This window comes from Octopus sinensis, linkage group LG27, assembly GCF_006345805.1.
Source record: "Octopus sinensis linkage group LG27, ASM634580v1, whole genome shotgun sequence".
NCBI classification, from domain to species: Eukaryota; Metazoa; Mollusca; class Cephalopoda; order Octopoda; family Octopodidae; genus Octopus; species Octopus sinensis.
The window spans coordinates 12,206,111-12,230,647 of NC_043023.1; the positions used below are offsets into that span (position 1 = coordinate 12,206,111).

The 24,537-nt window shown below is 36.0% G+C and overlaps 2 protein-coding genes across 2 annotated transcripts in view; both read left to right on the plus strand.

The window, feature by feature from the left end:
* The window catches only part of LOC115225160 (zinc finger protein OZF-like), a 328,337-nt gene that overhangs the window by 121,209 nt on the left and 182,591 nt on the right, over positions 1–24,537 (plus strand). The gene's annotated exons all lie outside the window — the stretch shown is intronic.
* On the plus strand, positions 50–5,887 carry LOC115225068 (zinc finger protein 2 homolog). The gene is made up of 5 exons (XM_036514297.1): positions 50–380; positions 3,883–4,441; positions 4,610–4,628; positions 4,965–5,160; positions 5,497–5,887. The coding sequence occupies exons 2-5, from the start codon at positions 4,263–4,265 to the stop codon at positions 5,748–5,750; spliced, it is 648 nt and encodes a 215-aa protein (XP_036370190.1). The 5' UTR covers positions 50–380; positions 3,883–4,262; the 3' UTR covers positions 5,751–5,887.

A 24,537-nucleotide genomic window follows, 5' to 3' on the forward strand; every position in this document is an offset into this window, starting at 1 on the left:
TGTTAAAAAATTATTGGATCTTTTCGGTTTGACCGGCAGTTTTTAAAAATAATTTCCACGTAACTAAACACTTTTAAACTTTGTATACTGGTAGAATGTGTTTATAAAACATCTTTTTCTCTTGGCTTTATTGAGAAAATTTTACAGTTTGTAAGATATTTGGTCTTAATTATTTAAATTATAAATTAGGGTATCTGCGAGATACCACCATGCTGAAAATAGCAGCCATGATCCGACTCTAAGGTGGTTTCTAGCGCGTAGAGCCATCTCGGGGAGGATCGGGGAAATAGAATCATTTAAAGGGGAATACCTTTTTACAGCAGTGGAAAATTTAAATATTCATGGTGGTTTAATTTCGGGCACTGATGCGTAAGAATACGGTAAGTTGACAAATATTTATCTTAAGGTTGTAATAAGAAAAAGTAATATTAAGGTATTTTCCTACATGTCGTTCGTAAAATGATATAAAAATTTAAAAATTTGATCTCAAAACGTATATTTCAGTAAAACATTTCATAATTATAAGTGGAACACACTACGAACAATGAATGAAAATTGCGGGAAAATGTTTGAGTTATTTTGAATCGAGTTTCGCCCTGGGCATATTTGAGAATTGTTCAACAATCCACGTCGAGAACACAAAGTAATACAAGTAGCTGGATTTGAGAAAGATCGAACCAGTATCGTAATTGTAAGGCTTTAATTGATTATGGGCTGATCTGTAAGTATTTCGTTGGAATTCACAATAAAACGAAGAACAGCCAGGTGTCGCAGCAAGACATACTAATCGAAATGAAATAAAATTTAGACTAAAACAAATTCGATTTTACGGACATCAAATAGGAAATGACCAATAATAATGTTGAATAGGAAAATCTGTTTCCTTGTCTTTGACAATTACTTCCAAATCGAAAAGTTGAAAGCCTATTTTTGATGTTACATGCGATGTACATTAATTTAAATGGTTTGTGTTAATATACAGTGGCGTAATAGATAAATAAAATGAGAGGAAAGCCAGTGAAAAATATATTAATCGGTTAATCTACAATTTAAGACATGGTCACCTAAAAAAAAAGGTTAATATAGGGCGTAACAAATATCAGAAAATCAAAAAAAAATGTGTGTAATAGGTGTAAAACAACTTCCTATGAACGAATATGAAAAAAAAAATTCGCGCACGCGAAAGGGGGGTGGGGGAGAGGCCTCGGAAAATTCACATCGGGAAGTTCCGAAAGCGTCTGAGGAGCTGACCCGGGCACCAAAACAAAAAAAAAATAGTGTAATATGTGTAAAACAACTTGCTCTAAACGAATATGACAAAAAAAAATGCGCTCTCGCGAAAGAGGGGTGGGGGAGAGGCCTCGGAATATTTATATCGGGAATTTCCGAAAGCGTCTGAACCGGGCACAAAAACAAAAACAAAAACAGCGTAATAGGTGTAAAACAACTTGCTCTAAACGACTATCATGAAAAAAATGCGCGCTCGCGAAAGGGGGGTGGGGGAGAGGCTTCGGAAATTTCACATCTTCAGTCCACGGCCTTTAAACTAAGAAAAAATAGTGTAATTGGTGTAAAACTACTTGTTCTAAACGAGTATCAAGAACACACACTCACACATGAATCATAAACTCCGTATTTCGCAAAAAAAAAAAAATAAAGAGAAGAAATTCTGGAAAAAGTGAAGAAATGTTGGATCTCATTCCTTGGTTAAAGCTATTTTAAACATTAAATTTATGCTTTTCTTTGAAATAGTTCAGATATATGCAATTCTTCTCACTTATTAAGATGCATTTATCAGAAAAAAAGAGACAGAAAAAATTATTATTTTGTGTCAATCCTTCCCTAATTATCCTTTATTAATTAGTTTTGGCGTGTATTTTTTTCCCAAATTTATTTTTTCACCTTTACAACACTGTTTAGTAAAGCAATTAATTATCTTTATAATTTGCATATTTGACTTATTAATCAAAATTCTCTAGATGTAATATATACTAAGTAATGCATCCTTCATTTATGTGTTCCGTTCTGTATTATGCATGCGTGACTGTTTGTATGTAAGTGTGTTTAACTGTGCACATGAATGTGAATATTAAAGAACATATTTATTTACTATGATTGTTATTTTCAGAACAAATAAATCTTTTGGCTGTTATGTTATTGATGTTATTATTATTGCTAGTTAAAGGGTGGTGACTTGGCTGAATATTTTGAGTCTTGTAGTATGTAGTTGTGTTAGTCAATATTCTGAGTTCAAATCCAACTCATTTCTTTATCATCATTATCGATGGACCACTCAAAGAGGTATGTATACATTATCATTTTCGTAACATAATTTCTGTAGTATTTCAAGATGTTTCTGACACGTATTTTGATTCACATGGCGGAGATCCAACATTTCTTCACTTTTTCCAGAATTTCTTCTCTTTATTTTTTTTTTTGCGAAATACGGAGTTTATGATTCATGTGTGAGTGTGTGTTCTTGATACTCGTTTAGAACAAGTAGTTTTACACCAATTACACTATTTTTTCTTAGTTTAAAGGCCGTGGACTGAAGATGTGAAATTTCCGAAGCCTCTCCCCCACCCCCCTTTCGCGAGCGCGCATTTTTTTCATGATAGTCGTTTAGAGCAAGTTGTTTTACACCTATTACGCTGTTTTTGTTTTTGTTTTTGTGCCCGGTTCAGACGCTTTCGGAAATTCCCGATATAAATATTCCGAGGCCTCTCCCCCACCCCTCTTTCTCGAGAGCGCATTTTTTTTTTCATATTAGTTTAGAGCAAGTTGTTTTACACATATTACACTATTTTTTTTTTGTTTTGGTGCCCGGGTCAGCCCCTCAGACGCTTTCGGAACTTCCCGATGTGAATTTTCCGAGGCCTCTCCCCCACCCCCCTTTCGCGTGCGCGAATTTTTTTTTTCATATTCGTTCATAGGAAGTTGTTTTACACCTATTTACACACATTTTTTTTTTGATTTTCTGATATTTGTTACGCCCTATATTAACCAAAAAAAAACCCAGCCTACTATGTGTAGAAAACGAATGTGTAAAAATAAAATTTGCGCAAACGAACGTGGATGGCGGGGAAAGAGGACCTTCGGAAAATTCACATAATTATTATTACTATTATTATTATTATTATTAGGATCTTTTCGGTTTGACCGGCAGTTTTTTAAAAATAATTTCCACGTAACTAAACACTTTTAAACTTCGTATACTGGTAGAATGTGTTTATAAAATATCTTTTTCTCTTGGCTTTATTGAGAAAATTCTATAGTTTGTAAGATATTTGTTGTCGTTTTTTTTTTTTCAATTTCTGCAATTTCAACCAATCACTGACGTCTATTGAGGTAAAAAAAAAACATTCTGTGCCGTATGAATATGTCCCTCGTTTAAGAAACAGATTGGGTTTATTTACATTTCTGAAGAAAAAAAGATACCCTTCCCCCCACCCCTGACCCTAAACAGATTGAAATGCAATAGATCGATACTAGGGTCATAATTATGTCCACGGGTGTTAGACAGGTGGAGTTTGAAAAGGTGCTCAGAGTTATTGTTTGTAAGATGGTTTATTTTTTTTTATGTGAACCCTTCCAAGTTATAGTATTCAAATGGAATCAAAGACACATAAAAACTTTGGAAAAATATGGTTCTCTGTTCTTAGATGTATCAAGCTTTGCTTTTTCTGAAAGATATGAGGAGATAACTTTAGACTGGCTATACCTAAACACTTGTTTAGGTATGGCCAGTTTTTCAACACCTCAATGAATTCTGACCCATGTGAGCATAGACATTAAATGGATGAGTGTTGATGCTGTAATATTTGCAATGTTCAATTACTATATCTTTTACTCTTTATCTTACTGCTTCTTTTCTTATTTCAGAATATCCCAACTTGTTGACGTCAAAGAAATTTCTTCATTGAGATGTACCTTTGATAGTTTTATCAACTTTCATCAACTAAAGGAAGATGATATATTTATAAGGAGCATTCATCAACACATCAACCTCTTTATATAAATAATATCTATGACAAACAACAGTGAAATATTTTTCTTGTCTTCACTGTCTGGAATGTAGAGGAGGTGATTGCTTTACATGTTGGATAACTTTACAAACAAGTTGACAGTTTTCACCTGCTGAGTTAGATATTAAATAATCCCACAGATGAGAGAAACATAGCCTTAAATTTTTCCCTGAAAATAGTGACTCAACTGAACATGAACATATTCATAGAAATGAAAAAAATATCATTGTGATATGTATGGTAAATTATTCTCTCATGATGAATAATTTAATAAAATCTGACAACTGTGATACAGGAGAGGAATCATATTCCTGTGATGTCTGTGGTAAATCATTCTCTGGAAAAAGTTACTTGACTGTTCACAAACGTACACATACAGGAGAGAAGCCATATCAGTGTGATATCTGTGGTAAATCTTTCTCTTGCAGTAGTCACTTGTGTAGACATAAACGTATTCATACCGGGGAAAAACAATATCATTGTGACATCTGTGGTAAATCATTCTTTCAGAGCAGTACTTTAATTAGACACAGAAGTGTTCATACAGGTGAGAAGCCATATCATTGTGATATCTGTGGTCAGGTATTCTCTCAAAGTAATTACTTGACCATTCACAGACGTGTCCATACTGGAGAAAAACCATATCACTGTGATATCTGTGGTAAATCATTTTCTCAAAATAACACTGTAACTAGTCACAAACGTACACATACAGGAGAAAAGCCATATCATTGTGACATCTGTGGTAAATCATTCATGGAAAATGGTCACTTGACTAAACACAAACTGATTCACACAAAAGAAAAACCATATCATTGTGATATCTGTGGCAAATCATTTTCTCAAAATGGTCACTTGACTGGTCACAGACGTATCCATACTGGGGAAAAACCATATCACTGTGATATATGTGACAAATCATTTTCTGAAAACAGCGCTTTAACTAAACACAAACTTGTTCATACAGGTGAGAAACCATATCATTGTGATATCTGTGGCAAATCGTTCTCTCAAAATAGTCAGTTGACGAGTCACAGACTTACTCATGCTAGGGAAAAGCCATATTCCTGTGATGTTTGTGATAAATCATTTTCTAAAAATAGCACTTTAACTAAACACAAAAATATTCATACAGGTGAGAAACCGTATCATTGCAATACCTGTGGTAAATCATTCTCTTGTAATAGTGCTTTAACTAGTCACAGACGTATTCATACTGGGGAAAAACTATATCATTGTGATATCTGTGGTAAATCATTTGCTGACAGTAGCAATTTAACTTATCACAAACGTGTTCATACGGGAGAGAAGCCATATGATTGTAACATCTGTGGTAAATCATTCTCCCGAAGTAGTTACTTGACTAGTCACAGACGTGTTCACACAGGAGAAAAACCATATCATTGTGATATCTGTGGTAAATCATTTTCTCACAACAATACTTTAAATAATCACAAACGCGTTCATACAGGAGAGAAGCCATATCATTGTGATATCTGTGGTAAATCATTCTCTGAAAGTAGTTACTTGACTATTCACAGACGTGTTCACACTGGGGAAAGACCATATCACTGTGATATTTGTGGCAAATCATTTTCTTACAATAACAATTTAACCAGTCACAAGCGTATTCATACTGGAGAGAAGCCATATCATTGTGATGTCTGTGGTAAATCATTCTTTAAAAAAGGCCATTTAAGTACACATGTGAGTAGTCACACATAAGTGTTACTGTAACTGTACATTTACTATAGAGCAGTTGTATACTCTCTCTTTTACTTGTTTCAGTCATGTGACTGTGGCCATGCTGGAGCACCGCCTTTAGTCGATCAAATCGACCCCGGGACTTATTCTTTGTAAGCCTAGTACTTATTCTATTGGTCTCTTTTGCCGAACCACTAAATTACGGGGATGTAAACACACCAACATCAGTTGTCAAGTGATGCTGGGGGACAAACACAGACACGCAAACACGCACATACATATATATATATATATATATACTTATATACGACAGGCTTCTTTCAGTTTCCGTCTACCAAATCCACTCAGAAGTCTTTGGTCGGCCCGAGGCTATAGTAGAAGAGACTTGCCCAAGGTGCCACGCAGTGGGACTGAACCCGGAACCGTGTGGTTCATAAGCAAACTACTTATCACACGGCCACTCCTACGCCTATTGTCCTACTGTCAACTTAACGTGACAGTCCCATAAAAGGAATTACACCACCGTTGTTTAGCCCTAGGAAGCATCAACGCTCCCTATTGGCCTTGACACATTTCCTGTGTCCTTATGTTTACAAGGGGTAGACAAGCACCCTCATCCAGCTAAGCCTTAATCCAGAGACTAGTTTCTGAGTTTTACTCTTCATCAGTCTGGAGTAGCATGGCTTGCTGGCTGGCTGGTTGAAGATGCCTGTCTAGACCTTGCAAACATATAGAATTTCAGTGAAGTAAATTCACTGATCAGAAAAAAAAAATAGAAATATTAAATTTCTAAATATCTAAATATATAGGTGCAGGAGTGGCTGTGTGGTAAGTAGCTTGCTTACCAACCATATGGTTCCGGGTTCAGTCCCACTGCGTGGCATCTTGGGCAAGTGTCTTCTACTATAGCCTCAAGCTGACCAAAGCCTTGTGAGTGGATTTGGTAGATGGAAACTGAAAAGAAGCCCGTCGTATATATGTATATATAATGTGTGTGTTTGTCCCCCTAGCATTGCTTAACAACCAATGCTGGTGTGTTTATGTCCTCCGTAACTTAGCAGTTTGGCAAAAGAGACCGATAGAATAAGTACTAGGCTTACAAAGAATAAGTCCTGGGGTCGATTTGCTCGACTAAAGGCAGTGCTCCAGCATGACCACAGCCAAATAACTGAAACAAGTAAAAGAGTAAAGAGTATCTCAGATAGATATAAGCAGTGGTGGGACGATAGAGCAGTTGTATACTGTCTCAAAATATCTGTCTCTGAGATATTTAGAAATTTAATATTTCTATTTTTTTTGTAATTATGACTATGTTTTCTGCTAAAAGATGTTTTTTTATCTCTTCACGTTTGACATTGTCAACTTCAATTTCATCGATGACTTCAAATTCATGAATATGAACCTGAATGTTATGTATATATGTAAATATATCAACTCAACAAGGACTTCGATTTCTTTAAGAGGATTGTGCTGGATTTTTGAGGAATTTATTATGAGAGAATAAAGAAATGGGAATAATGAATAAAAAATTAAATTGACATTGATTTTGTCAGTGTTGTGTTCTCATCATCATCCTTTAGCGGAAATTTTTTTATATGCATGGCGGGGGCAGTGTGACATGAGCTGGCAAACCATAATGCTGCACTAGGTTTCCAATCTGATTTGTTTGGGTTTCTTTGGGTGTATTCTCCTAATGCTAACCAGTTTACAGTTCATGCCATGTGCTGTACATATATATGTATGTGTCTGTGTGTGTGTATGCAAATACATACATACATATATATATATATATATAATATTAATTAGAGACAAAACCACTATTTTGCAAAACAAACAAGGAAAGACTTAATCAATACATAAAATTTTATTTTTTACTTTTTTAATTTTTTTACTTTTTATTTTTTACTTTTTATTTTTTATTTTTTACTTTTTATTAAATTTTTATGTATTGATTAAGTCTTTCCTTGTTTGTTTTGCAAAATAGTGGTTTTGTCTCTAATTAATATTATATAATATTTTACTATAAAATTGGATTTAATCCTAAATCTGATTTTTTCCCTGTAAATTTGGATTTATTCCCTAATATTTATTATTATATATATATATATATATATATACTCAAAAATAAGCAACAAGAATGAATCCGGTAATTTAGTACAATTGTTTCATACTACAACATTTTATTAAAAGCTGTAAATATTAAAGCAGTTATAAGATGTCAAGTAATCTTCAGCTAATTTTATATTATATTATTGGAAAACCTATATGAAATTAGCTGAAGATTACTCGGCATCTTAAAACTGCTGTAATATTGGAAACCTAGTGCAGCATTATGGTTTGCCAGCTCATGTCACACTGCCCCTGCCATGCATATAAAGAAATTATAATCACCGCGCATATTTTTATGGGTCACACCATAAAAAATTCTGGTGCATCTAAGTTAAGTGCCATATTCACTTGAATCTAAATTGTTGCTGAACTTAGATATGATTTTTGATTTTTTTGATTTTGATTTTTTCCAGTTTCAGCTTATGAGCTGTGGCCATGCTGGGGCACCGCCATATATATATATATATATAGGGTGGGGAATACTCGTTATAAATATCACCACCAGTGGCCTAGAATGTATTAAAAGTCAATAGACAACATATTCGTATTTCAAAATAGAAAATTACCCTTTAACAGGTAATTTTACATGCTAGAAATAGCAGCCAACACGGCCAAAAACCACAATTTTATACTTCGAAATTTGCTATAAAATTGTGGTTATACCATCGTATAACCGTTATATAACAAGGTAAAGGTTTTTATTTTTCATTTACTTCGAAATTTGCTATAAAATTGTGGTTTTTTAGCCGTGTTGCCTGCTATTTCTAGCATGTAAAATTACCTGTTAAAGGAAAATTTTCTATTTTGAAATACGTATACATACATACATGCATGCATGTATGTATGTATACATATTTCAAAATACGTTATGTCATTTTTAGCACAGTGTCAACAGACATACTTTCGAGAGATGTGGTAAAAATAGCAGCCAAATAGACCTTAAGTCAAGCAGCCCGTAATTTTTTAAACAAAATACGGGTACTAAGCAGTGGTGTGTATAAATGCAATGTTATTACCATTTTGGATATGTCGGTGACAGGTTCAAACTCATACACATTCATTGTTTTGTTATGAAGAAAATTTCTTCTTGTAGAGAAAAAATGTAAATAGGCATAGGAGTGGCTGTGTGGTAAGTAGCTTGTTTACCAACAACATGACTCTGGGTTCAGTCCCACTGCGTGGCACTTTGGGCAAGTGTCTTCTACTATAGCCCCGGGCCGACCAATGCCTTGTGAGTGGATTTGGTAGATGGAAACTGAAAGAAGCCCATCGTATATATGCATATATATGTTTGTGTGTCTGTGTTTGTCCGACCAACACCGCTAGACAACCGATGGTGTGTTTACATCCCCGTAACTTAGCGGTTCGGCAAAAGAGAACGATAGAATAAGTACTGGGCTTACAAAGAATAAGTCCCAGGGTCGATGTACTCGACTAAAGGCGGTGCTCCAGCATGGCCGCAGTCAAATGACTGAAACAAGTAAAAGAGAAAGAGAGTACTAAGCAGTGGTGTGTATAAATGCAATGTTATTACCATTTTGGATATGTCGGTGACAGGTTCAAACTCCTACACATTCATTGTGTTTTGTTATGAAGAAAATTTCTTCTTGTAGAGAAAAAATGTAAATACACCTAAATCAGATTTACACCATTTGTCTAGAGCCAGAAATTTTACACCATGGAAGTGGATCCAGGCAATGACTTACCCCAACATGTCAAATCAAGATGTAGAGATTTTATTTATTGCTTTAGTTTATTCTTATACCTAAAGATAGGTTTTCCTGTCACGATATCCATCGGTGGCAAGCTGGTAGAATCGTTAGCATACCGGTCAAAATGCTTAGCGGTATTTCATCTGTCTTTACATTCCGGGTTCAAATTCTGTCGAGGTTGACTTTGCCTTTCAGCCTTTTAGGATCGATAAATTAAGCACCAGTTATGCACTGGGGTTGATATAATCGACTTAATCTGTTTGTCTTCTCTATGTTTAGCTCCTTGTGGGTAGTAAAGAAATATGATAGAATCAAGATATAGTGGAGCAAGAATGTGAAACTTTGTAAGACCAGAGGATTCTTTGAATAGTTTACAAATGGAAGTGGTCAAGTAATGGTCAGCATTGCCACACATAAGAGAAAGAGATAGCAGTAAAGGGCTTGAGGCTTTTAGGATCATAGCAAAGAATGGAAACACAATGAGTATGTAATATGGTTTAAAGGTTTATTGAAAAAGTTAAGAATTATAAGCGACAGATATTACAATGTATGTGTATTTTTGTGTCTAGTCAAGTTACCACTCCAAGAGAATGATTTACCACAGGTATCACATTGATATGGCTGTCTTTACATTCTGGGTTCAAATTCTGTCGAGGTCGACTTTGCCTTTCATCCTTTTAGGATCGATAAATTAAGTACCAGTTACACACTGGAGTCGATATAATCACCTTAATCTGTGTGTCCTCTCTGTGTTTAGCCCCTTGTGGGTAGTAAAGAAATAGATATCCATCCACTTGTTTGCCATATTTTTTTAATGCATTCACTTTCCATTTGAAAATCATGTCCTACCCATCTGCACTGAATTCTCATCAACACGCTTTGGATGCTGGACATACCACATGTGCCTAAGATTTTGACATTTGATGTGTTATCATGCCATTTTGTTGCATATTTTGTGCAAACATCATATGTGAAAAGTTTCAAGTTTTTTTTTTTATTTCTGTGTAGAAGGGAGTCCCTGCTTCTGCCCCATACAAAAATATACTAAAAATACAAGATTTGTATACACTTATTTTAGTTATCAGACTCATCATGTTCACACACATACATACATATATCAAATTAAATACACAACTGAATGGGCTACTACTAGTTTCATGCTATTATGATACTTGAAAAGGCATATTTATAAAATACATCATGTATCTTAACCCTTTCGTATTTAAACCGGCCATACCAGGCCAAAATTATCTTCCTGTTATATGCTCAAACCAACCAGCTCTGACCACTCACACCTACCCTACAAAGTCATTCTAAAAATAAACAGGGACATCATCAAAATCTCAGAGTTACAAGATACTGTACAATTCATTTAAAACAATGTGATTAAACAGGCTTTACATTTGACAGAGTAATCTGAATGCTAAAGGGTTAAGGGCATACAGCTGAAGAAATCAAGCCAAAACTAACAGGAACCTGGAGCAGCATTCTGGTTTGACAGCACCTATCACACTTGCCCACCCAAGCCTACATATAAAAGAATGATGATGATGATCAAAACACAACAAAGACAAAATCAACGTCACTTTTTCTCTTGGCTTTATTGAGAAAATTCTATAGTTTGTAAGATATTTGTTGTTTTTTCTTCTTCAATTTCTGCAATTTCAACCAATCAATGACGTCTATTGAGGTAAAAAAACATTCTGTGCCGTATGAATATGTCCCTCGTTCAAGAAACTGATTGGGTTTATTTACATTTATGAAGAAACAAAAGGTACCCTTCCCCCAACCCTTAACCCTAAAACAGATTGAAATGCAATAGATCGATACAAGGGTCATAATTATTGGTGACAATTTCATAGAAAAAACTGCCGTTCAAACCGAAAGATCCCATGGTTGTACTAACGGTATCAAAAAGGGCTCATGGTTCCGGGTTCAGTCCCACTGCATGGCACCTAGGGCAAGTGTCTTCTACTGTACCCTCGAGCCGACCAAAGCCTTGTGAGTGGATTTGGGAGATGGAAACTGAAAGAACCCCGTCATATATATGTGTATATATATATATGTGTGTGTGTGTGTTTGTTCCCCTAGCATTACTTGACAACTGATGCTGGTGTGTTTATGTCCCCGTTACTTAGTGGTTCGGCAAAAAAAGACTGATAGAATAAGTACTGGGCTTACAAAAGAACAAGTCCCTTGGTCGAGTTGCTCGATTAAAGGCGGTGCTCCAGCATGGCTGCAGTCAAATGACAGAAACAAGTAATAGAGTAAAGAGTATATATATACATGTATGTGTATGGAAAGCACAGCATAAACTGTAAACTGGTTAGCATTAGGAGAATACATCCAAAGAAACCCCAACAAATCAGACTGGAACCTAGTGCAGCATTATGGCTTGCCAGCTCATCTCAAATTGTCCCACCCATGACAGCATATAAAGAAAAGCTATCGCTGAAGGATGATGATGATGAAAATGACGACAATGATGAAAGTTAATAGACAAAACCAATTTCAGTTTAATTCAGTTTTTATTCATTATTCCCATTTCTTTATTCTCTCATAACAAATTCCTCAAAACTCCAGCATGACCATCTTCAGAAATCAAAGTCTTTGCTGAATTTGATGTTGACATTGATGAAATTGAAGCTGATACCATGAAATTTGAAGAGATAAAAAAAATCCCTGTCTCTTTGCAGAAAAACTAGAAGTAATTTTAGGCATATTGTAACAAATTTCAATATTTATATAGTCACACTTGTGCATGTATACACAAACGTGTACTGAAGTGGGATTGTTTTGAGAATGATTTACCACAGATATTGCAATGATATGGCTTCTCCCCTGTATGAATACGCTGGTGTCTTGTTAAGACATCTCAAAGGCTTTGTTGTGTTGATATATTTACATATATACGCGGCATTCAGGTTCGTATTCATGAATTTGAAGTTGATAACATCAAATTTGAAGAGATAAAAAAAAAACGCCTTTTAGCAGAGAAAAATAGAAGTTATTGTTGTCGTGTTGTAATAAATTTCAATACTGGTACAGTTACAGTTGTGTGTGAATACTGACATGTGTACTGAAGTGGCCATTTTGAAAGAATTATTCACCACAGATATCACAGTGATGTGGTTTTTCCCCCAGTATGAATATGTTTATGATTAGTCAAGTGAGTATTATAAGAGAATGATTAACCACAGATATCTCAAGGATATAATTTCTCTCCTGTGTGAATGCACTTGTGTTTAGTTAAGCCATTACTTTGAGAGAATGTTTTGCCACAGATATTACAATGATGACTTCTCTCCTGTATGAATACGTTTATGTTTAGACAGGTGGCTACTACAAGAGAATGATTTACCACAGATGTCACAATGGTATGGCTTCTCCCCTGTATGAGTATATTTGTGACTAGTTAAAGTGCTATTTTGAGAAAATGATTTACCACAGATATCACAATGATATGGTTCCTCACCTGTATGAATGCGTTTATGAATTGTTAAAGTGCTATTTTCAGAAAATGATTTACCACAGATATTACAATGATATGGTTTCTCACCCGTATGAATACGTTTGTGACTAGTTAAAGTGTCATTTTTAGAAAATGATTTACCACAAATGTCACAGTGATATGGCTTCTCTCCAGTATGAATACGTTTATGCACTATTAAGAGATCCTTTCTTGAGAACGATATACCACAGATATCACATTGATATGGCTTCTCCCCTGTGTGAACATGCTTGTGTTTAGTTAAGCCATTACTTTGAGAGAATGTTTTACCACAGATATCACAATGATATGGTTTCTCTCCTGTGTGAATACGCTGGTGTTTAGTTAAATCACTATTTTCAGAGAATGATTTGCCACATGTATCACAGTGATATGGCTTCTCAGCTCTATGAATACGTTTGTGCCTTTTCATGTAACTGGCATTAGAAAATGACCCACCACAGATGTCACAGCGATGTGGCTTCTCTCCTGTATGAACGTGCTTGTGTTTAGTCAAGTCACTGTTTGCAGTGAATGATTTACTACAGATATTACAATAATATGGCTTCTCTCCTGTATGAATACGCTTGTGACTAGTTACACTGCTACTTTCGGAAAATGATTTGCCACAGATATCACACTGATATGGTTTTTCCCCAGTATGAATACGTTTGTGACAAGTTAAAGCTCCATTTCCAGAAAATGATTTACCGCAGATAATACATTGATATGGCTTCTCACCTGTATGAATACGCTTGTGTTTAGTTAAAGTGCTATTTACAGAAAATGATTTACCACAGATATCACAGCGATATGGTTTCTCACCTGTGTGAATACGTCTGTGACTAGTCAACTGACTATTTCCAGAGAATGATTTACCACAGATATCACAATGATATGGCATCTCTCCCATATGTATATATTTGTGACTAGTTAAAGCGCTATTTAGAGAAAATGATCTACCACAGATATCACAACGATATGGTTTCTCTCCTGTATGAACACGTTTGTGTTTAGTCAAGTCATTACTTCCAGAAAATGATCTACCACAGATATCACAGTGATATGGTTTTTCCCCAGTATGAACACGCTTGTGAATCATCAAGTTACCGTTTGCAGGGAATGATTTCCCACAGATATCACAATGATATGGCTTCTCACCTGTATGAACACGTTTGTGTCTAGTTAAAGCACTAATTTGAGAAAATGATTTACCACATAAATCGCAGGGATATGGTTTTTCACCAGTATGAATACGTCTATGAGTAGTCAACTGACTATTACAAGAGAATGATTTACCACAGGTATCGCAATGACATGGTTTCTCTCCTGTATGTGTATGTTTGTGAACAGACACGTGACTTCTCCGAGAAAATGATTTTCCACAGACATCACAATGATATGGCTTCTCACCCGTATGAATACGTCTGTGAACAGTCAAGTTACTTCTTTGAGAGAATGATTTTCCACAGACATCACAGGAATATGGTTTCTCTCTGGTATCAGGGTTTTTAGATTTTATTAAATTATTCATTCTGAGCGAATAATTTCTCATATATATCACAAAGATTTTTTCTTTTCTATGAATATATTTGTGTTCAGTTCAGTTAGTATTTTCAGGGAATAATTTAATGCTATGTTTTTCAGCTGTGATCTTACTTAATATCTAAATTAGCAGGTGAAAACTGTCAGGTCCTTTGTAAAGTTATCCAAACTTGTAAAGCAATCACCTCTACATTCCCGTGAAGACAAGAAAAATATTTTGCTGTTGTTTGTCACAGATTATATCAATATAAAAAGGTCGATGTATTGATGAAGGCTCCTTATAAATATATCGTCTTCCTTTAGTTTATGAAAGTCCATAAAAATATCAAAAGTCACATCTGAACGACAAGATTTCTTTTACGTCAACAAGATGTGATATTCTGAAAGAGGAAAAGAAACAGTAAGATAAAGAGAATAGTTAAGTGACATAATAATTCAACATTGCAAATCTTACAACATCAATACTGTGATCCATTTAATGTCAATGTTCATAAGGGTCGGAGTTCATTGAAGCGTTGAAAGAATGGCATACCTACACAACTGTGCTACACTGTTGAAATGGCCGCCACGTTCACCTCAGCTGACACCTTGCCATTTCTTTCTCAGGGTAGGCCTAGTCTATGTCTCCCCTCTTCCTGCAAGCCCAGAGGAACTTAAGCAGAGAATTATTACCATACTGGTCGTGAGATGTGCGAAAAATAACAGCTAAATAGCTCATAAATCACAGTTCATTTTTTTCTTTTTCTGGTTGCATGACCGAACGAATTCTCGTACGCAAAAATTTCTGAAAATTCCCCCAAATAAAAATATGTGACGAGGGATTATATTAGGTGCTTAAAGCAGGACTCCACACACACAAAAATTAAATAAATTAGAAAAATATCTTAATTCTAACTTTTAATCATGCAGAAGAACCGCCAGAAATAAAGACTTCCTATGTCTCAAATAGAAGCCGTTCCATTTCCTCTCGATACGATATTTGCTTTTCGTTTCAGTATTTCAAGTGCACACTCGTATTTTTATACATTCCCCATTTCTTACTAATTATATCGTAATTTTCCCGCATTTAACAAAATTGTCGAATTTACACGTTAGAAAGAAAGATAAATGTTATCTAAACAAGCGATTGATCCGACGTTTTTACAAATAATTTAGAAAATAACCAAAAGTGCAATGAAATGTCTAAAAGAAAACGACAACACAATGAAAGTATTAAAATTACAGCCTTTCGTATAATTTCGTCTTAGTGAGATTTTTTTCCTTTTAACATAGAAATGTTTAAATAAATACTTACATAGTAATAGATATGGAGAGAAAGAGTGAACGAGGAAGATGTAAGAACTGGAGTCAGAGTGGACAACGTCAGCTTCAAGAGAATTTCTAGATTTCTACAACAAACGTTAATTAATATTTTTCAGGTCCACATAATCGTAAATGCTGTATCTGTTTCTTTAGACACTTAGTGAACAATCATTTGTATATATTTGATTGGATTTTCTCTTAAATATCAGTTGTCAAGTGGAACGGATCAAACAATCAAGGTGCGTGAGTCTTTAAAGAATTGCGGCTCTACTTTATAGATTTGGTATTTTGTGAAAGAGATTTCTTCAATATTCGGCTTCATCACTGTTATGTGTTGTTTCGTTCTAATGGGATAGACAACTCAATACGAAGCATAGTTATTCTTTTACGTGTTTATTTACTTTTTCATGTTACATGAACTGGACTACATTCAGCGCAGCGACACCGATATATCTTTAGACACAGCGTAGTAATACTTATAAAATAGTGCCAACAGCGGGGACGTATTCCACACACGCACATATATGAATGTGTAACATCCCTTTTTCTTGAAAAAAAAAAGGGGTCTTTTGGCAGTGAAGACAAATATAGTAGTTTCCCTTACTCTAATAGATTGCCAGCGCGAGGTGGCCATCCTGCAGCAGAAACCGTGAGATTATTCTGCCTCTGCTTTGTAATCTCTTTCTCATTCTCTCTTTTACTTGTTTCAGTCATTTGACTGCGGCCATGCTGGAGCACCGCCTTTGATCGAGCAACTCAACCCCGGGACTTATTCTTTGTAAGCCCAGTACTTATTCTATCGGTCTCTTTTGCCGAACCGCTAAGTAACGGGAACATAAATACACCAGCATCAGTTGTCAAGCAATGCTAGGGGGACAAACACACACACACATATATATACATATATACGACAGGCTTCTTTCAGTTTCCGTCTACCAAATCCACTCACAAGGCTTTGGTCGGCCCGAGGCTATAGTAGAAGACACTTGCCCAAGGTGCCACGCAGTGGGACTGAACCCGGAACCATGTGATTGGTAAACAAGCTACTTACCACACAGCCACTCCTGCGCCTATAATCGAGCAGAATTAGTTACTTATCTTTTCATTTTTCTTCTTTTCTTTTGAAAAAACTTTATCATGAATAAAAAGAGAAAATATTTACATTTTTTAAAATCAAAATATACCGTTAGTTTCAATTGCCTAAAAAAAATTTAATAAGAAAATGAAAACCAAATTAAGTAAAATTAAATTAATCATAGCAGTTTTTGAAAGTTCATGTATATTTTTTTTTTTTGGTTTTCATTTTCTTATTAATTTTTTTTTAGGCAATTGAAACTAATGGTACATTTTGATAAAAAAAAATGTAAATATTTTCTCTTTTTATTCATGATAAAGTTTTTTCAAAAAAAAACTTTATCATGAATAAAAAGAGAAAATATTTTTTCTTAACGGTAACGAACTGGTGGCAGGATGTTCTTTCCCCATCTGGTGGATCTTGTGCTTCGCACTGGTGTCTGAGGTGTGTTGTTGGGCTGCTGATGGGTGGTTGGTGCCCACTGGGATGATGATTCTGTGGGTGTTGTCACTGATGCTGTAGGTGTTGTACACGTTGTCTGCTGATGGGTGGTTGTTACATTTATAATGTGGTGGACCTTTATGCTTAGTCCTTCCATCTCCTGTTTATCATGTGAGGATAGTCTGGAAAGAACATCCGCCAATATCAGGTCTTTTCCTGGCTTGTACCTGATATCGTAGTCGTATGTTTGAAGCCTTAACAGTAATCTTTGCAGTCTGGCTGGTGCTTTCATGAGGTTTTTTTCTATGTATTTGTTCTAGCGGGCGATGGTCTGTTTCAGTATTGAAATGTCTGCCATACAGGTATGTATGGAACTTTTCACATCCATATACTACTGCCAGGAGTTCCCTTTCAAATTTTGCGTACCTTGTCTCTGTGGGTGAGAGAGCTTTCGAGGCATATGCAATGGGTTTAGCTTCCTGTAACAGTGCTGTGCCAACTCCTCTCATAGAAGCATTGACTTGGAGTGTTACTGGTTTGCATCTGCCATAGTATTGCAGAGTTGTCTCCTTACTGATGAGCTTTTTGATTCCTTCGAAATCCTGTGTGTGTGAAGCACACCAATCAAACTCTACGTCATCTCTGTTTAGTTCTCGGAGATTTGCAGTGTGATCGGCCAGCTTGGGTATGAAGGCTCCCATGTAGTGGATGAGTCCCAGGAAGCTCCTGAGTTCCTTCTTGTCTTTAGGTTCTTTAATGTCCCTGATGGCTTCCACTTTAGCGGGGTCTGGTTTAACTCCCTCTGCAGAGTATATAATTCCAAAGAATTTGCACTCCTTTACTTTTATCACACACTTGTCTGCATTGAGTTTGATGCCTTCTTGTCGGGTTTTCTCCATAGCTTCATGGAAATTGAAGTCATGTGTGGTCTCATCCTTGCCATGCACTTGGATGTCATCTGCTATTTCAATTGCTCCCTTGCAGCCTTGGTAGGTCTCATCTATTTGGCGCTGGAAAACATCTTGGCTCACCTTCAATCCAAATGGGAGTCGGTTGAATCGATATCTGCGAAATGGTGTGTTGAAGGTAGTGAGCATGGATGACTCTTTGTCTATCTTTACATTCCAGTACCCATTACTGGCATCCAGTTTGCTGAATAATCTGGACCCAGCCAATGATGGTGTGATTTCTTCAAGGGTTGGAATTGGATGGTACTCTCTTTTTAATGCTTTGTTCAGGTCCCTTGGGTCGAGGCATATCCGTAGGGTACCATTGGGTTTTTCCTTGATCACAATTGAATTTACCCAGTCTGTTGGTCTTGTCACTTTGGTGATTATTTATTTTTTTTCCATTCTGTCCAACTCTGTCTTCAGCTTCTCTTTTAGTTCTAGAGGGACGCGGCGAGGTGGGTGAACAATTGGTTTGATATTGGGGTCGACTGTTATATGGTATCGACATTTCACAAAGCACCCGACTGTATCGTCAAAGCATTCAGGGTACATGCTTATCAGTTCCTCTTTGTTTGTGATTGGTGGTCGGTCTTTGATAGGCATATCACTGTCAATCCTGCTTGGAGCTGCTTTCCCTTCAGCATTGATTGATACAATATTTAGCTTTTTGCAGGTATTGAGTCCAGGAATTGCTGGACATTCTGTTCTTGTGACGTAAAAAGAACACTTGATTGTTTTTCCTTTGTGTGTCCCTGTGATTGTTGTTTTGCCCAGTTGTGGAATCCTGGTACCTCCGTACGCAGTGAGGATTACATCACTTGGTGTGAGGATTCCTTCTTTGATTTTATCCTCTTGTGTCATGTGCTCTGGGAACATCTTTTTGTTGAGGTTGACAGGCAAGATATCACTCTGGTCTCCAGTGTCAATCTTCAGCCTGAAGTCAATGTTTATTCTTTTCTTGCCAGACTTCTTTTGTTTTCTTATTGTTGTGTATGCCTCATTTTTTTTCTGGTCGTCATTTCCCATCCCATGCACATTTATTGTGCCGACTGCCAAAAATTCCTCCTCTGAGGTGTTTTGTTCCTGTGGTTGTGCATGTATATCTCTTTGTCTTCTCTTTGAAAATTGGGGCTTGTCTTTCTGAGATTTTTTAGTCTACACATTTTTTCCCAGTGGTTAAGTTTTCCACATGATTTGCAGTGTGTACTGAATGCAGGACATTTCTTCCGGTTGTCGAACTCATGCTCTGTACCACAGTACTGGCATGTTCTTTGTTTGCAGGTATGTTTCGTCCTGTGCCTAGATACAATATCTACACTGCTGCCTAATGAGCTTGTTTATAAGGTAAGTGAGGCCATTTGTTTGGTAGTGGCTTCGAATGCTCTTGCAGTGTCTACTGCTTCTATCAACTGGAGAGCGTCCTTACCTATGAGGGATTTCTGAACTTCTTTATGAGCACACCCCCATATTAATTGATCAACAAGTCTTTATCTTTGAATTTGCATTTTTCGGCAACATTCTTTAGTCTGGACAGGAAATTGTCAATCGTTTCTTGTGGGTCTTGTTTCAGGCCCTGGAATTCGTATCTGTGAATTCTATGGTTCAATCTGGGCTCAAGGTGCCTTTCAAATTTCTCTAAAAGTGTGTCTGTGTTATTGCAATCTGATTCTGACATGTCCCAGCTATTGAATAGGTCTAGGCCCTTTTCTCCCGTCCATAAAAGGATGTAGCTCACCTTTTCATCTTCTGTCGTGCCTTTCAGGAAACTTTCGAAAGCTAGTTGAGTTTTGAATTTCTTGAATGCTTCCACGGTATCATCGGAGTCCCAGTTCATGATCGGATGTAGATTCATCTGTACGGCGACGGGGGTCACCATTTTGGATTCTCATGTATGTGTGTCCGAAGACGAAACGCTGATTTGTTTGTTAATTTCTGGTTCGTTGTGTTTCTATTTTGTTGTAAAGGCACAGTTTCCAATTAATTATTTACCACTGCCACCATGTTATGTGTTGTTTCGTTCTAATGGGATAAACAACTCAATACGAAGCATAGTTATTCTTTTACGTGTTTATTTACTTTTTCATGTTAGACAAACTGACCACATTCAGCGCAGCGGCACCTATATAACTTTAGACACAGCGTAGTAATACTTATAAAATAGTGCCAAAAGCGGGGGCGCATTCCACACACGCACGCGGCTCTACTTTATAGATTTGGTATTTTGTGAAAGAGATTTCTTCAATATTCGGCTTCATCACTATTACTGTTATTATCACCAACCCTTTTCCGATCTTTTCTGCTTTGCGGCCACATGTGGAAATGTTCGAGTGTAGTGGAAATTTCCCTATTTGAGGTATCCCTATAATTTTCCCTGCTGAATTCCATCAGTTAATTTGCTTCTTCCACAAAAAAATTTTTTAAAAAGTTACTGTGGTTTAAAGTTTGATCATTCTTACCCATTTAGAAAACAATATTTGGAAGCTGTCATTTTGTTCATGTAAAAAAAGCGGGGTGAAATATCAAATTATTGTGATTTTGTACTTTTTACACGGAAATTCATACGATTCTAAAAATACGTAATATAAAAAAACTTAGTTCAATTAAAAGGCAAATTACTTTTAACTATGCACTGGCCATCACCATTTCCTCCACCACAACCATCATCTCTCTCTCTGTGCCTCAAATCTCACCAACAGAACATCACCACTCTGCTTAAATTATATTGCTAACTTCTCTATATCATCAACTTCAACTAACTTTTTTAATCAATATTATGTTCCCCCTATCACATATCATGTACGCTTCTCTCTGTCCCTCTTTCTATCTTACTCTTTGCTTTAATATATGGGTGCTTGAAACTCTCAGATAAGAATTACTGGGACCAGTATTCCGTTTGGGATATGCTTTTGAAATGGAAAGAAAGCATGCCCTTTTTTGGAACGACTTGTGACTGGAGATGAAAAATGGATTGCATATTTAATGTTGTGCAAAACTGATCCTGGAGTTTGCAGAAATATCCCCCAAGCAACCAAAGATGAATATCCATGGCAACAAACCTTTGCTTTGTGTTTGGTGGGATCATAAAGGCATTGTTTATTATGACCTTCTCCCATAAAACCAGACCATTAATTCTGATGTGTTGTCATCAACTGGCTAATTTGAACCAAAATATATCAAAGAATTGCGGCTGGAGATTACCAACAGAAAAGCATTAGTCTTCCAACAAGACAATGCCCAGCCATTGTCAAATAGAAAGGATTCACCCTATCTCCCTCATATTCCTTATAGTCTTCATTGTTATCATTTTTATGTTGTATGTTTTTTAAACCAATATTCTTTCATCAGATGCATTCTTAATTGAATTCTTTTCTTTTTGCTTTGCATCTTGTACAGATTTAAGTCTTTAATTTTATAAATATATATTTATATAATCTTTTAGCTGTTTATCCATTATCCAAAAACAAAAGGTCCCGGTCACTAGTCATGGCCTCGGTGTCTAGTGAGGCAATGGATTGGGTTATTCCTGAAACCAAATCACTCTAAATTGTAGCCTGTATTGTGTCTGCATCAAAAGATAGTCGCTCATCTGCTATTCACTGAAAACTGAAGGAAATTGGAATACGGTAATTACTTAATACACTTTATGCACAATTTTATAGACACAGCACTCATAAAATAAATATTCGCTCATATTTTTCCAGTTTTCTCATAAACAGAAAAAAATTACATTTTAAAATTTACATGGGCACAATTTCTTATCTAAAACACAAGAAGTGTATACTAAAATAATTACCTTATATGTAAAATATAGGGGTCACAATTTAATGTAACATGGCTTACTCTGAAAACCACATCAGTGGTAACTTGTAAGCCAAGGTGATGGGTCAGAGAGCCAACACACATTTCAATTTGTAGGTGTTGTAAAAAAACTTAGTTCAAGTAAAAAAAAAATTACTTTTCACTTTGTATTCACCATCCCAACCACCACCATCATCTGTCTCTCTCTACCTTTCTTTAATCTCTCCATCAGAACATGACCCACCTTCTAAAATTATATTCCTAACTCTCCTCTATATCACAACCTTCAACTAAATATGTCCCCCTATCACGTCATGCACGCTTCTCTCTCTCCCACTTTCTCTTTAATCAGATGAAAGTATTACTGATGACCTAAGTATCGTAATGACAAGCAGAATTATTATAAGACCACCTTCCTTTACTTTTCCCACCCTCTCACCCCACTACTCTAACATAAATACACCAGTTGAACAAACAAGCTTGTGATTACATATATACACCTACAATACTTTTGTGGGAGGTTTGGATAATATTTTTTGCAAGGTAAATACAAATCACATAAGGAGACCGGAGAAAAGTTTGATATTATTTATTCAGCATTACATGTGTTTCATTTCCTAATAGGAATCAAAAGCTTTTAGATGTGTAGAAAACATGTAAGATATTTCCTATAAGAAATTCTTCAGACATACATATGTGAGTGTGTATGTACCCATGTCCAGATATTATGTGATGTTCGTAAAGGGCCATCATGACCGTCATACTTGTGCAGTTGTTCACTTCCAGTCCTCTGTGTCAAATATGTCTCACCAGGAAAAATATTTCCTTGCTTGGAAACATGTGAAGATTGGTCACAAGAAAGGTACCCAGATGTAGAAAATCTCCATCAAGGAATTCTATCTGATCCACAGAAGCATGAATAGGAGAATGCTAAATGATGAGGATCATCATCATCGTGGTTCCTCTTCTGTATCAATGCATTTACATTTCAATAATTGATCATTTTCATAGATTGATTTACCATGAATAGCTTAGGTTACAGTTATATCTTTCATATTAATAGGACTGTGTACAAACAATTCACCATTTTGAAAGAATGATTCAGGTTTAACATCACAGTGATATGTTTTCCTTCCTCTGTCAATGCTCTTTTGATTCAAAAATGGATAATTTCATGTCAAAGATTTACTATAGATGTCATATTCATATAGTTTCTATCATGTGTAGAGTTCTTTATAAGGTCCAAGCTTGACCTTCTGACGGAATGTCATACAACAAATGTCACTGTGCTATGGATCCTTTGCATAATGAATGCACTTGTGTTTAATTAAGTGAAGATTTTGTGAGAATGATTTACCGCAGATATCACAATGATATGGCTTTACTCCAATGTGAATAAGTTTGTGTGCAGTTAAGCTACTTTTTTAAGAGAATGATTTACCGCAGATATCAGTGATACGCTTCCTCACCTGTATGAATACACTTGTGAGAAGCTAAGTTACTACCATCAGAGAATGATTTACCGCAGATATCACAATGATATGGTTTCTCACCTGTATGAATACGTTTGTGTCGAGTTAAGTTACTGCTCGCAGAGAATGATTTACCACAGATATCACACCGATATGGTTTCTCCCCTGTATGAATTAGTTTGTGTGTAGTTAAGCTGCTGCCCTCGGAGAATGATTTACCACAGATATCACAGTGGTAGTTTTTATCTCCTGTGTGGATATGTTTGTGAATATCTAAGCTATGAGTACGAGAGAATGATTTACCACAGATATCACAGTGATATGGTTTCTCCCCAGTATGAATACGTTTGTGTCTAGATAAGTTACTGCCATCAGAGAACGGTTTACCGCAAATATCACAATGATATGGTTTCTCCCCTGTATGAATGAATTTGTGTGCAGTCAAGTTACTGCCAACAGAAAATGATTTACCACAGATATCACAGTGATATGGTTTCTCCCCTGTATGAATTAGTTTGTGTGTAGTTAAGCTACTGTTTTCAGAGAAAGATTTACCACAGATATCACAATGATACGGCTTCTCCCCTGTATGAATACGTTTGTGTGCAGTTAAGTTACTGCCAGCAGAGAATGATTTACCACAGATCTCACAGCGATATGGTTCCTCACCTGTATGAATGCGTTTGTGTCTAGTTAAATTACTGCCCTGAGGGAATGATTTACCACAGATATCACAGGGATAATGTGTTTCTCTGGTATGGATACGTTTGTGTTTAGTTAATCTACTTCCAACAGAGAATGATTTACCACAGATGTCACTGTCATATGATGATTTTCCTGCTTTTTCTGACATCTCTTCAAGAAAAATATAATCAATCCTTCAAGTTTTATACATCAACAACTTTTCAATATTT